The 15208-nt window shown below is 39.5% G+C and overlaps 1 protein-coding gene across 1 annotated transcript; it reads left to right on the top strand.

Annotated features, from left to right (window-relative positions):
• The first annotated feature begins 9595 nt into the window (after positions 1-9595).
• On the top strand, positions 9596-13835 carry LOC122551299 (gamma-crystallin S-1-like). Its single transcript, XM_043693006.1, has 3 exons — positions 9596-9676; positions 9771-10013; positions 13487-13835. Exons 1-3 carry the CDS (start codon positions 9668-9670, stop codon positions 13760-13762), a joined length of 528 nt encoding a protein of 175 aa, XP_043548941.1. The 5' UTR covers positions 9596-9667; the 3' UTR covers positions 13763-13835.
• The last annotated feature ends 1373 nt before the right edge of the window (positions 13836-15208 follow it).

Raw genomic sequence — 15208 nt, 5'->3', positions numbered from 1 at the left:
AGTAGTCATTATAACAGAGTCTTATACTTTCTTGATGCCACTTATACTCTTTTGCAATGGACTACACTTGAAAACACCTTGCTGAAAGCATTGCATGTATGTAGCTAAAATCTTTTTAAAATCTATATGCAATGCAGGCCGATCATAATGTTTTATTAAAATGTGACTCAAATTTGATGCTAGTAGTGTCATTTCAGAGCTCAAAGTTCTATCAACACCTTCTCTTATTCTCAGGAGAACACGAGATTAAATAACAGAAAGGTATCATTCACCATTGGTTATTATTTTCTGGCTGCAATTCTAAAAAATATTTGGTGATGTCCTAGTTATTTCCAGATTCAACACCTACAATGAGTTATGCTGCAAGTGGTGTCAGATTTTCTACTGACCTAAGGGCTGCTGCACAAACCATTTCCTGCATCCACTGTATTTTGCTTTCAGTTATTCCCAAACTTGGGTTCAACTCTTTGGCACTCTCCTTTGAATACAGCATGATTGGCAGAATAAGTAGAGGGCCCACGGAGCTGAATAAACGGCTGGAAGAGGGAGGAAGAGGAGCGACAGCAAGATTCTCAGCAAGGGTCCGGACGAACTCAGAGTATTCAAAGGACAATTCTCTGACCCGAAACCTAGTAAAGGACAATTTGTTAGATGTCGATGTTTCACTCAAGACTTCTGCTTGAAATCTGCCAACTGCTGCATCTATAACTGCAAGGTCACACTTGGGAAAGGATAGCATTGCCTATGAAGGTGTCGGTGACTATATATGTTTCGCAGGCTGTAGCTGGAGATATTTGGACTGTCTTATAGCTTGCCACCCACTGTTGCACTGAGGCTTTCGATTCAAAGAGAGCTAAGTAAATCTCATCTATCACAAACCTCATGCTGCAAAAAAGCAAGCAGGTGGCTTGGTTATGACTGCAGGCTGCCTTATTCATTGATTGCATTCACATTGTTTTTTGATCGCACATGCGAGATGCTGTATACTCTTCCTTATACCAGAACCAGAAGGGATTCAATTACCCCAAGCTCTTAGCTGGTGTTTGCAACACTTGAAAAGAAATCAGGTCCCTGTCTGGTATTTTGGAGATTCTGGACATTTCTTCCCTGTTCCAGTTTGTCTTCATTCATCCACAAGGTGTCACTAGTGCTTAGTTTATTCTCCTTCAATAAAAATCTTCAAAAAAATGAGAAGTTTGATGAGGTAAAGCTGTGAAACTTGTGACCAGCAAATAGCTAAAATAAGGGCAAAATTTTAAGGGTATTACCAAAAAGGGTTTCTGTTTCATGCAGAGTTATTAGGATATTATGAAGTTGATTTTTATATCCAATTTGAGATCCAAAACAGGGTATTAATGATGTGACAAACGTGCAAAATTTTATCATTTTTGGATTTTTGATTTTGAAATAGAGGCTGATGCGTAGTTTCAGATTTGTAATGATCACTGCTTTTTTCTTCAAAAAAGGCCAGGAAATAACTTGGAACAGTAACTTTGACCCATAAATACCAAAACAGCTGTTAAATATTTAGCGGGACACCAATGATGTTAGTGGATGGGATGTTTTACTGCTGTCTTTATGGTAGGCAGAGAAAACAGATCGGAGGCCATTAGTTTAACCATCATTCTAAAGAATCGGGAGTCCAGCTCAAAAAGAAGAACAGGTTTCTCATAGCCACAGAATCAAATTTTCAGTTCAGGAGCATCAATCACCTTAGTAGAAGGATGTCAGTTTATGAAGTTGGCAAACTTCATGCATTCGTAGTAAAGTTTACAACTGGGCAGAATTGAAAAAGGTTCAGGCAGCAAGCTTGGAAAGAAGTCATAAAAACTGTATCAGCAACCCAAGGATGATAATTGGGAAGAGTCAGTTAACTCAGCAATTAAAGAGTTATTTACCCAGGATTAAATATCCAAAAAGGGAGTGTTTGGAATTAGGCTGAAACTTTGCTACTTATGCTCAGATCTTTCCAAATTGTCATATCATTATCTGGCAAGGTTTGCTTTGTTTCTCCTTTTGTGTGATAAATTTGTATTCTTTCATTAGAGAAGACTTGTGCACATGTTCAGTAAATAACAATCACAGTTACCAGCTGCAAAAAGAATGTAAGATCTATCAAACCCAGTTTCACTCTGGGATCTGACTTGTTCACATTACCATCAACTCAGATCATTACAATGGAGCCAGAAACAGGTCAGGAACTGAAGGGTCGAATCACACCCTTGTTATTTTTAGGTGCTCTTCATCCCTGAGGGTAGAGTCTCTGGCAGAATTTGGCAAAGACAGCCTGAACTAAATAAAATTAAAATTAGGTGAGGTCCTTACTTTTTAACACGGTATGAAAATGGCTATTGCATGAAACTTTATTTCCATAATATGGCATCAGAGGTCACATCAGGATGGCAAACCATCATGTTCAATGGTATTTTGCCTCAAATTCCCCTTATCAGAAAAGAATGCACGCCCAATCATTTGTAAGTTATTCAGTGTACATAGATAATAAAGAACATTATCATGAAAGTCCAACACAGGGGCCCAGTGGTTAGCTCTGCTGTCTCACAGAACCAGGGATCCAGGCTCAATTCCACCCTTGAGCAACTGTTGGTGTGGAGTTTGTATGATCTTCCTGTGTTTACATGGATTTGCTCTGGTTTCCTCCCACAGCCCAAAGATACGCAGGTTAGGGGATTGGCTGTGCTAAACTGTCTGTAGTGTCCAGGTATGTACAGGCTAGGTGGATTCGTCATGGAAAATACAGGTAGAGGGGTGGATCTGTGTGGGATGCTCTTTGGAAGGCTTGCTTTCACTTTGTAGGGATTTTATGATTCCAAACTATTCTGTATATCTCAACATTTTTTTCTCTGCGCTCCTGCATTTAATCCCCATTTAGAGGCAGTATCAAGTAAAACTTGTCCTGAACTTGTCTATGATTCTAAGAATTAAGACAGTCCAATGTCGGAGAAAGTGCATCCAATTTAATCTGCCCAATTACCATTTCACATTGAAACTTCCAAAGCCAACTACAACAGGCATGGGGGGATGAACAGAGTTGGAAGGCAAGGTGACCACCTCCAAAAATGCACACTACCTCAATGACACTGCTTACCTCTTATACTCCTAACAGTATTCTCCCCACTCCCGACTCTGCGCCTCCTCCTCCGTTAGACCCAAGAGTGCTCAACTCACCACTCCTCCACCCCTCCAGACCTCCACACCTCCACCCCTCAGTAGCATTGACACCCCTCCTACAGTCCACAACAGTGTTTAGCTCCCTTCACTCCTGCTAGCAGAAGTAACTCACCTTCACTTCCATGAAAATGTTCATTCTCCCAATCTCACTTTCCAGAGAGTGTTTACCCTACTGCAGACCCAACAATTGACCACCTCCCTCACCCTGACAATGCTCATCCCCTTTCATTCTTCATGAGACTTCATCCTCTCCTTCAACTGCTGACAGTGACCAACCCTTGCTGTTATCACCCAAATTATCAATTGCACCATCCCTGAGAATTTTCGCACCTCTTACCCCACAGGAGTGTTCATCCCCTCCTTCAACCCCGAGAGCTTCTGCTCCCTCACCTCAACAATGTTCATCCCAATATGCCTCAAGAATCCCCATTGTCCTCATCCCTTAACAATCTGCCAATGCTCCTCTCCCTTCAACCCCCGACCCTTGACGCAGTTTATGTCCCTCGATTAACCCTACTCATCCCCACCCCACAAAAAGGCAAAAATGCTCAATTCCTTGCCCCCCTTGACTTCCTCACAATGCTGGATCTTACCAACAGCTGGACAGGGTTTCCAGAAAGTATGTGGGCAAGTGCGTGTAGGTATGGAGTGAGCACTGTTGATGGTGCGGGGTCTGGGGTGAGCTCTATTTGATGCAAGAGTCGGGTGAACATTACCTGCATTGACTCCAGTGGGTACCGGAGTCTTTTGAAACTTGTTAATTTGCTTTGAATTTCACTGGCCTTATATGTGCTCTGAAAATCGGGAATTAATTCCTTATAAAAAATAGATGTGGTACAATGCAAACTGCCCAAGTTGGGCTTGGTCCTATCCATTCAAGGTTACTGCTATAGGAATCACAGAGCTGGCCAGGCAAGATTAAATCAGCAATCAATAAGATCAAACATTGCATCAAAGTGCAGAGGAACGATGGATATCAGGGTGTCCTCAGAGTTCTGGGGACTTCAGCAATGTAAGGGGATTCACTTCAGAAGATTTGGGTCTATGTGTACCTATTACTTGGAACTTACCATTTATATCTTTAGAATTGGTTCAAACTCTTCAGAGTCACATTCAAGCACTTACGAAAACAATTACAAAAACAAATTTGCCAAATATATAAAGGTATGAACATTTTCCAGCTGTCTGGGTCAAAGGTCATCATGTGTCAATGAGTTTGTATGTGAGTTCCTCTGCCCTGGTAATGGAATCACATGGGCATCACTCTGAGTTGAGAAATGCTGTTTAAGGGGGGATATTTTAACATTTCTTTGCAGTATTATCTGTTCTAAATGCTGGACTTTACAAACTGTGTTGAAATGGAGCAGTTTGGAGTGTAATATGTTACTTCCAGTGAAATCTACCTGAAGGCAAGCACGTGAGGTCATACTAAATCAGTACAGACACAAACCCGTGTAACCTGTTGGTTACGAGGACAGAAATTCAAATCAAGTCTTATTGAATGTTAGGTGCAAATTTTAACACCTTAGGACACAGGACAAGGCAGCTGACTTTTCCTGGGTAGAGACTTACAAATTCTCAGTCAGTCAGGCTAAGAGACTGGGGAAAAAGACCTCCAAATGATGCTGCTAGGGCAGGCAGAAGAAAATATCTAGCACAATGGTGGTGAGGATGGGCTTCCCATTCAAAGAAACAAGGCATGTGGATGTTAAAGATCAAGTATTAACTGGGGAAGTGCCTTATTATAGAGATTCATTCAATTAGGCTCAGAAGATTGAGTATAGGAATTTTATTTTAAAGTGTCACTCAAAGTATTACAATGGGGTTCAGATGTTTCAACATAGTGCATAATGAGGCTGAACTAAAAATCCAGGTAACCATTAGACTGTCGAAACAACTATCCTCATTGGTTGATTGACTACTCTAGTGCTCAGGTCTCTGTTGTCAATGGCACATTCTTGTGTAAACAAGATTCTGCAGTTTCAGGACCCTGTAGTTTCTATTTTTTTGATACTATAAAGGATGTGGATGATTGACACTTGTATTGGCCCTGCACAAAAAAGACCTTTTTTAACTTGGAAGAAAGTAATGAGAAAATGACAGTTTAAAAATCATTTTTAGACATTCTAGTGTCGCTATAAGGTTCAGTTGGTTCTATGCAGTGTGTGGGATGGGATGGAGGAGATGTATGAGTCATCGTTTTCACCACAGGAGGTTTCTGTCCTCCCTGAACTCACCTTTGGCCCACTGCATTCCAATTTGGCACTACCCCAATCAGCCTTCTGTTCTGCCATTGTGCCCAGAATGGATCATGCCCAGCCAACTGGTGCTTCCAACCAGGAGTGCGAGCTCCATGTTACCCACACCACCCCCACCCCTTCCTCCATGTCCCCAAGCTTGTGTTTGTTCTGTTTCTATTTCAGACACTCAGCGTCTGTGGTGTTTTGCTTTTATATATTGCTCGAGTGCACAAGAATCCAAAATGTACATAGTTCCATTATTAAAGCATGCATGCTCATCTCAATGTTATGCATTTTAGTTTGTATGAAATCATTAATAACAATATCACAAAGATAAATGAAAGTTTGAGTGTTCTGTTTTTGGTTTTGTCATATATTAGATTATAGCCATAACATTGTTCACCATCAGTCTTTATACTGACTACAAAAAAGTGGAATGAAGCAGAATGAAATGTTGCTGGTCACAGCTGGAATGTTTGCCAAAATTTTTCATGCATTAAGTGTAAGCTTTGTACATCAGCACAGAAGCACAATCGTGGACTGCTGGCAAACAGGGTTCAGTTCACAGACTGAATAAATTACCTAGATGCGAGAAAAGCATTTCTAATTGAACTTGTAATCAACTAAAACACGAGATGGTTATGTATAGAGATGGCAAGTTGACCTTTTCACGGCACGGCACGGGCGGTACGGTGGCACAGTGGTTAGCACTGCTGCCTCACAGTGCCAGAGACCCGGGTTCAATTCCCACCTCAGGCGACTGACTGTGTGGAGTTTGGCCGAAGGGCCTGTTTCCACACTGTAAGTAATAATAATAATAAAAAAAAACTGATGGGTGTACCTTGTTAAGAATGAGTCTGTAAACTTGCCAGATGTGCAAGGTATTTTGTATTTATTTAGCACTCAATTGATCTCAGTTTTGAAATGAGATACAAAGTGGCCACTGCAATTTTAAAAGAAATCAATATGAGAAACTAAAACGTAAACTAAACAACATTTTACTTTTTTTCACGCTAACTTTTTTATTTGTCGGCATTTATTCTTAACGGAGGGATTTCTGAGCAAGATTTGCTACTTTAGACTTTTCTCGCACATTCATCCAGAGCATCCACTTCAATTAGTAATGTGATTATATTTGAGCTTTTCTTTCATTTGTTCATGGAATGTGGATGGCACTGGCTACACCAGCATTCATTTCCTATGCCCAATTGCCCTGGTAAAGGCACATGTTGAAGTCAGTGAGGATAAGTACACCCAAAGTGCTGTTACAAAGTTGATTCCAGAATTATGATCCAACAACAGCGAAAGAACAATGACTATGTTCCATAACTGGATGGTGTGTGGCTTTGATTAGATTGGATTACCTACAGTGTGGAAACAAGCCCTTCGGCCCAACAAGTCCACACCAACCCTCCGAAGAGAAACCCACCCAGATTGATTTTCCCTCTGACTAAAACACCTAACACTATGGGCAATTTAGCATGGCCAATTCACCTGACCTGCACATCTTTGGAGGAAACCGGAGCACCCAGAGGAAACCCACACAGACACGGGAAGAACGTGCAAACTCCACACAGACAGTCACCCAAGGCTGATATTGAACCTGAGACCCTGGTGCTGTGAGGTAGCAGTGCTAACCACTGAGCCACTGTGCGGAGGGTAATTTGCAAGTGTTGCTGCCTCCATGCATCTGCTGCCCTTGTCTTTCTGGATTATGGATGTCAAAGGTTTGGAAAGTGCTACTCGAGCCGACTGTTTGAGTTACTTCAGTGCATCCTATAGATGGCACACTGCTCCAACTGCGCATTAGTGGTGAGGGAGTGAATGCTGATAGCGATAATGGAGTGTCAATCAAGCAGGCTGCTTTGTCCTGGAATGTGATGAGCTTCCTAAATGTTATTGGGGCTGCACCCTTCCAAGCAAGTGGGGTGTATTCCATCTTGCTCCTGACTTGTGCCCGGTGGACTGGCTTTGGGCAGACAGGACTTGAGTTACACACCACAGAATTCCTAACCTCTTAACTGAGCGGGTAACCACAGTATGGCTGGCCCAGTTCAGTCTCTGGTCAATGGTAATCCCAAGATTTTGATAGTGGTGTATTCAGCAGTGGTAATAGCATTGAATGGCAAGGAGAGGTAGTTAGACTTTCTTGTTGAAGATGTTCATTAATGGCACTAAATATGAAAATGCAAATAAAGGAAAGGTTGACATTGTCTTAATTTAAACTGTATATAAAATAATAATAAGATAAGTTTTAAGGGAGGAAAATATAAACGAATAATTGATCTTTGTACAATATCTATTTCGCTATTACCTTCAGTCAGTGAAACATAAATGTGAATGTGAGATAGGTTTCACACCTTCAGGCAATCCTATTACCTGCAACATTGTACAAATAATTAAGGAAAAGGCACAAAAGATCTTGGAGAAGGATTTTCTCTTAGCATACATATTTATGACATATAACTGCAGAAAAATCAGACACACATCTCCGACCCTCAAAAGAAAATGGCTAGAGTTCCATAACAAAAGGAGGAATGCAATCTAGGAATGATAACATCAAATTTCCCACAGTGAGATCTTCAGCGGATACACTTTTATCCAAACCAGAATTTTAGGCCCTTTAATTTTGTCTACATGCTGTCTTCATTGAATGTTGAGCATCCTCCATAAAATTGACCCAAACTTTTTAAGGAATCCACATATGCAGAGGCCATTTCCATGGCTTCAGAGCTGAGCATTTTCCACTGGGTTGCCTCCTGACATCTAATAAGGGTAGTAAGATGTTATTAAAACAGCACTTCTGAAGTCATGGTCTTCTGTACTCTGAAAATCATCCTGTGCTAAGGAAACAATGCAAATGCCTAAAACTACTTGACAAAGAAAATAGAAGGTAACTGAAAATAGACATGATAAAGTTTCAGTGTCAGCAGGATTAAATTCATTGAATTATAGTGTGGAAGTAGCCATTTGGCCCATCAAGTCCATACCAACCCTCTGAAGTGCATCAATCCAGACCTACCCCCCTGCCTTGTCCCTATAACCCTGTATTTTCCATGGCTAATCCATCTAGCCTTCACATCCCTGGACACTTTAGCACGGCCAGTCCACCTATCCTCACATTCTTGAACAGTGGGAGGAAACCGGAGCACCTGAAGGAAACCCACGCAGACATGGGGAGAATGTGCAAACTCCACATAGAATTGCCTGCGTGTAGAACAGAAGCCGGATCCCTGACACTGTGAGGCAGCAGTGCTAACCAGAAGAACTGGATAAAAGTGGGGTGCGTTGCTGCTTGAACTACCGTATTGCTTTGCCAGTCCAAGAGTTATTCTCATAAAACAGGGTAGATATGTCCTAAAGTATGAGCATAAGTGATGAATTTTCAATGTCCTTGTTAGGAATGCAACTTCTTGAGAAGAAAGAAGTAAGTGAAAAAACAATAACTTTAAAGCTCACTTTGGTTAATGTGGGGAGAGAAACAAAACCAGCTGGAGACAGTACTATTCATTGTACAACATGTTCAAATACAATAGTTTGATTCTTCCAGTGGGGGTTCAACCTGTTTAGCTAAGCAGTACCTAGGTGCTTCAGAAGTTAAAGTAATCAGTATGAACATTCCCTGCTCAACACTATCCATCTTAAAATGAAAGTTGTGAATATGTTTATGTACATTCAGAAGAAGCAATCAAACCCATATCAGTGTGTCAGTACTGTGGATGATTTGCCAGAGACTCTGCTTCTTAATTGATGGAAGTTTTTGCCTGGAACATTCAGAGTTCAGCTTTTCTGATGGATTTCTGAATGAATTCTTATTATTAAAGACATTCGAGATGACATGTATGGGTGGCATAGGAAGGGTCAGAACTTATTCTGTTGTAACAAATTTTTCATGGAATCAATCACATTATTGATTATTAATGTTCTTTACAAACAAATGCATGAATAAACTATTCATTAAGCGTAAAAGATCTATGTGTTAAACATTTATTCCTATGTTAAGCTACACAACCATGAGTGCAGAAATCAAATCAACACACGACAGCACTTCTTTAATACTGAACAATCATTTTGTTCACAAAGGATATCGCATCCAGATTTTGCTGATATGCAAATATAGGTTATTAAAATAACAAAGCATTAGATTACAGTGCATGATCTGGTTAGGTATATAAACCTCACATTTCACATCCCAGTGCCATTGTCCATCAAAACAGCCCTTTGGGTGAAAATTCAAAATGGGAAAGGTAAGGCGGGTAGTAATTGTAAAATGTAGCAGCTATTTATTACTTTTGTCACCTTGTAGATTTTATTGAACTAACTTTCTTCTCCTCACTACAGATAATTTTTTATGAGGACAAAAACTTCCAGGGCCAGTGCTATGAGTGTAGCACTGACTGCTCAGATCTGCACTCATTCTTTACTCGATGTAACTCTATCCGAGTGGAGCGAGGCTGTTGGGTGCTTTATGAGAAAGCAAATTTCACTGGATATCAATATATTCTGACCAGGGGAGAATATCCAGACTATCAGCACTGGAATGGATACAGTGACAGTATTAAATCATGCCGGCTCATTCGCCATGTGAGTACGGGTTTAAATGAGAAAAGGACAGAGTTTTCAGGAGACTATTCACTGACATTTTAGTTACTCGATGTAAACTCAGACATCTGTGGATTTAAGAAATAACAGTAATAATTTACGTTCAGTGTTGGCGTACAATCACTTTGCTTTATTAAATCTACACTCTGTATAACATAAACGTAATACTATCTGTATTCTGAAAATTATAATGAATTTAAAAGCTGCGAGGCTGATTTGGTTTATATCCAGTAACGTTTGAGATGTAAATTCCCTGGTAAGTGGTTGGAATTTGAAACTCACTATTGCTGGGAATAATTGAAGAGTATTGCACAGGTAGATTTCAGGAAATGCTAGATAGGTTCACGATGGAGGGAAAATGATAAATAGTGAGAAGAGGTAACATTCATGGTGCAAACACCAGCATAGGTCAGCTAGGCCGAATGGCTTGTTCCTTTGCTGCAAATTATTTTTAAAAGGATAGAGTTTCATCAAATTTTGCAATGAGGCAATAAATGTCAGAATGACCCTTTCACTTTGGGCATACAGTGTCAGTATCAGCACTCTCAGACTGGGTACCATTTGGTTTTAAAGCCAGAATATAGTTTCCTTTCTCTAACCCACTGTTTTGGACTTGGTTATTAAATGGCTGTCACTTTTACAAAGCCCAAGTGAACTACGTAAAAACTGATGCCTGATGTAAGATAGAGTGTCTGTCTAACATTAGGTCTAGGGTACCATGAGGGGATATTGCACTGGGAGCTTTACTCTCAATCCAACATGCTACATTCTGACTTTGGATTGCTTGTTGCTGACCTCATGTGAAAAAAGCAGGAGCATTTTAATTTCCCAGTGCTGATTGTCTTCACTACGAACAATAAAAGCATGCATTAACCAGCAATTTACAGTAGATCTGAATAAAACACTAATACTGCAGTCAAATTGAAAACCTTGAATCTTTGTATCTAGGCATTAATAGTGTTTGAGAACAGGGAACAGAAATAGTAACTCTGAAACACACATTGTGAACTGCTGATAACATAGAAACTTGTTCAAAATTGGAATTAAAATGCCAACATAAACTTAAATGTATTTGATTTTTTTGGGATTTCAAATGATGTAGGAAAATATAACCATGTTGTTAAATATTAGCTTATAAAAGCAGTGATAAATTCTCAATTCCTAATTTAGTTTATTACATCAGCTAAGCATTGTCACTAATCTAGATGTCTCTAACTTTCCAGTGCCCAGTAACTTGACAGTGTAGGCATCCCCATTGCACTGTGTTACTGGTTTATCGAGCCATAAGCTATTTATAGCATAATGATGAATGTGCAATTGAATAGTTATACATTCTTAGTGGTTTGGAGATTGGTGTATAGAATTATAAATGTTACTGTCTAGAAATAAACTATTTTGTTTTTGATGCTTGCTGCTGCTCTTACAAGAATACAGTCAAATCTATTTCTATTCACCTGTCCACTCCCCAATTCATATCAGTCTTTCTTTTCAGTTCAGTTCAATCACGTTATCATTGCCATTGGATCAGTCAGTTGTTAAGGATTCAAAGCTCTAAAAACTGTGGGCAAATGTTTCCCCAGTTGTGAAGTATGGGGTGAGGATGTTAGGTGGTGACCACATGTCACACCCACCATCAAGAAAATACCTTCAATCAGCTCATTAAGGGTTTGGGCAAGCTTCTCAGAGAATCACAGGACTTGGCACTGCCAAACACTGTCAGCAAATCAGAATTTGGCAGCTACTGCGGGTTCTAAAGTCCGTCGCTTCAGGCCTCCTCTCTGGGGGAGCCAACAGTGCGGAGGTATGGAATTTTTATACTCCTCTTTCAGGGTATGTGCAGTGGAAGGGGTGGTGTGAGGGCTTTGGAGGTAAAGGCAGACATGCGGCTTTTAGCGGTCAACCCTTTGCCTTCCATATCTATCACTCCGATTGCTCCACGACTGGAGAAATTTGAGCACTCACACCAACCTTGGCAGTTTCCTGCTTTCCCAGTTGGGAAACAGCTGAGGAGGCAGAGTGATCAGAGAAGTAGCAAACTGGACTCTTAAGTGAGCATTCATGGGCTGCATAAGAGCCTTAGCCAGTGATGGGATGAGAATATTTTTGCTCAGCCCATAATCAGTGAACTGATCAGAAGAGGGTGAAACTCTAATGGTTACTCATCCATTATTTTCCCTTCTTGCCACTGGATAAAAAGGGAAAAGTTGCACAATGTGCGGTCAAAGAGATATGCTCTAACTTTGCCCGGTTTTCTAGATGAAAGACATTTGTAGAGTTATAGAGCTATACAGTGCAGATATAGACTCTTCAGTCCAACTTGTTCATTCGACATTAGTTCATTTTTCAATGCAATTCCTTACTAACTACTAATCTTCTAGTTTAGTGACTCACCAACGGTGAAAATTGGAAAGCTATCATGCTCTGCTACGTACTTGTGAACTTCTCCACTATATTTTTTCTTGTCCTGTTTCCATTTTCATTCTTGGGATGTGGGCTTTGTGAGCTGTCTTCTTGAAGCATTGCAGTCCATGAGCTGTAGGTCAACCCATAGTGCAGTTAGGGAGGGAATTCTAACATTTCGACCTAGCAACACCAAAGGAACAATGATTATATTTCCGAGTAATTTGATATATTTCAAATTAACAGTTTATTTTTTCAAAGTGAGTTATACCAAATAAATCATCTTAGAAAATCATTCAATTTGCACTAATTTTTTTTGACTCAGCAAGTTACAGTGAAGATGAATCTTTGTGCAATAATATCATAGAACTGATAACAAATCTGTTTAATACTTCTCCCAAATTATATTTGCATCGAAGTCAATAAAAAGCAGTGATATAAATTATTCATTATGATATATTTTACAATATTGCACAAAGCCAAACTGACACTAATTTTATACCTTTTGAGTATCTTCTTAAAACGAAGGCTGACTAAAATTTCAGCCATGTGACAGATCTTATGCAATTGCCTTTTGTATCTCTATGACCATTTGTTAAGGATTACGTGGAAAAATTAACTTTAAGAACCAGTGTCATTGTCTGTAACAAGGACACACAATGGAATGTCTCATGAAACACACAGGTTTAGATTGAATGATATTGACAAACTGCGTTGAATCTCTCCGAATTTCCATTTCCATTATTATTCCAACAATAAACATATGGGTCAGATGTGAACTGTACTGTTGACTCATATTCCCACAATTACAGCCTTGTACTACAACAAATCTACCCTTTACAATTGCCTCGAGTCTAACAAGCAGGAGGCTGGAAGAACACAACAAGCCAGGCAGCATCAGGAGGTGGAGAAGTCGACGTTTCGGGCGTAACCCTTCTTCAGCCCTCAAGTCTGACAAGTGTCTATCATATTTCAGTTGTTATTGCCTTGAAGATATATTAGCAAATTAAATTAGCAAATTATTAACTATCATTTATTCTGTTTTAATACTGCAGGCCACTGGTGGTTTGTACAAAATTCGAATCTATGAACGGACAGAGTTTGGTGGACAAATGGTAGAACTGACAGGAGATTGCCCATCTATCCATGATCGTTTCCCTTACCGTGAACTGCAATCCTGCCAAGTGATAGAAGGAGCTTGGGCCTTTTATGAGCATCCTAATTACAGGGGCAGACAGTATCTGCTTGAAAAAGGAGAATACAAGCACTACAGTGATTGGGGTGCAAACTTTCCCACTGTGGGATCCTGCCGTCGCATTATGGAGTTCTAGAAGATTCCACCTTGTGGTCTTTCTTTCCCCCTAGCTGGTATTTTAAATATCCAATAAAGTCTGAGAAGCAGCATATCTGATTTATGTGTTTTATATCTGAGTGTACCATACAAGCTTAATAATGGATTAGGAAGCTGAAAGCACAATCTGACTGGTCTTTTCCAGCATATATATGTGAAACAAACACAGAAGCAACACCAAAAGATTTGAACCAAAAATAAATTAGGCAAATTATTAACTGATGAAGAAATTGAATCAAATTTGACCTAAGCTAAACTTTTTTAACATGTTGAGAAATTTTTAAAAAGACTAACACATGCAAAACTAGAAGCTAACATAAAACCTTATTTGATTTAAATCATTAAGAATTAACTTCAAACACATTGCATAATTTTAATAAGCATATCCAAGTATGATTGCACATCTGATGTTAATATACTTTAACATTAATTCTATGAAGTCTATAAATTCCTAAAAACAGTTCATCATCTACTCAAGCATATTCCCATTGCAATTCTCTAATCCCACTGTCAAGCATGGCTTCTCAAGTCAAGGACTGAGCCATCTTTTGCATTCACTGGCAAAAGTAGCCTGAATGCTTTTAGTCTTTTGAAAGCTAGTATTTGCCCTTTTTCTGGATAAACTGCCTACAATCACTTCTTGCGGGAGCTGGCATTACTGATTCACTGAGGCATTGTGCTTCACTTTAAACTGTATAAAGGAATGCTTTTCAAAATGAGATTCTTTTTACTCATCCTGTCACAGTTGATTCTCACAATCCGTCTGATACGAATTGGAGTTCAGGTTTTGGCTGTTTATTTCCTCTTCCTGCCATTTCAATGTAATTTGCTCTCTGAAAATGATTTCTTCCTTGCTTTTTTTTTGTTCCTTACTTGCTGTCAGTTGGCACCTTGTTGAGTTTATTCTATTTTCGTCTTCTTGTAAACTAAAAGCTTTTATGATGCAACATTAGGACTTCACCCTGCTTATTCTCGCACCCTCATCAGTCTTACATTTCTACCCTTGTTAATGGCTTTCATTGTGGGCTTAGCCTTGTCTTAATACTAAAGATATTTTAGCCTTTCAGTTATTTACTGATAAATTTCATTCGAGGTATCTACTCATCTACTTAATATTCTCCATATCACCAAGTACAAATGGTTTAAAGCAAAAAGCAAAATGGATTCATATAGCACCTTACATGGTCCCAGGAAGTTCCAAGGTTTTCCACAGCCAATGAAATATGAATGAAATGCATTTTGTTGAAAGGTAGAAAATGATGAAGCTTTTTTTTTTCAAATTGAGGTCCGACAAATAACAATGCTGTTATGAGCGGATAACCATTTCTGCTATTATGAGCGGATAACCATTTCTACTGAGAGGTAAATACTGACCATCACAAGAACAAACCTCCTCAGCTTTCTTCTCAAAACTTTTAAATCCTCC

This window comes from Chiloscyllium plagiosum, chromosome 7 (genome assembly GCF_004010195.1).
Source record: "Chiloscyllium plagiosum isolate BGI_BamShark_2017 chromosome 7, ASM401019v2, whole genome shotgun sequence".
Classification (NCBI taxonomy): Eukaryota; Metazoa; Chordata; class Chondrichthyes; order Orectolobiformes; family Hemiscylliidae; genus Chiloscyllium; species Chiloscyllium plagiosum.
Note: the sequence above shows the minus strand (reverse complement) of the source record. Positions and strands in the feature narration are given on the sequence as shown.

Bases quoted from the DNA above. Each gene is read 5' to 3' on its own strand.
- LOC122551299 (XM_043693006.1), top strand. The intron at 10,014-13,486 runs GTGAGTACGGGT...TTAATACTGCAG, and splicing joins CATGCCGGCTCATTCGCCAT to GCCACTGGTGGTTTGTACAA.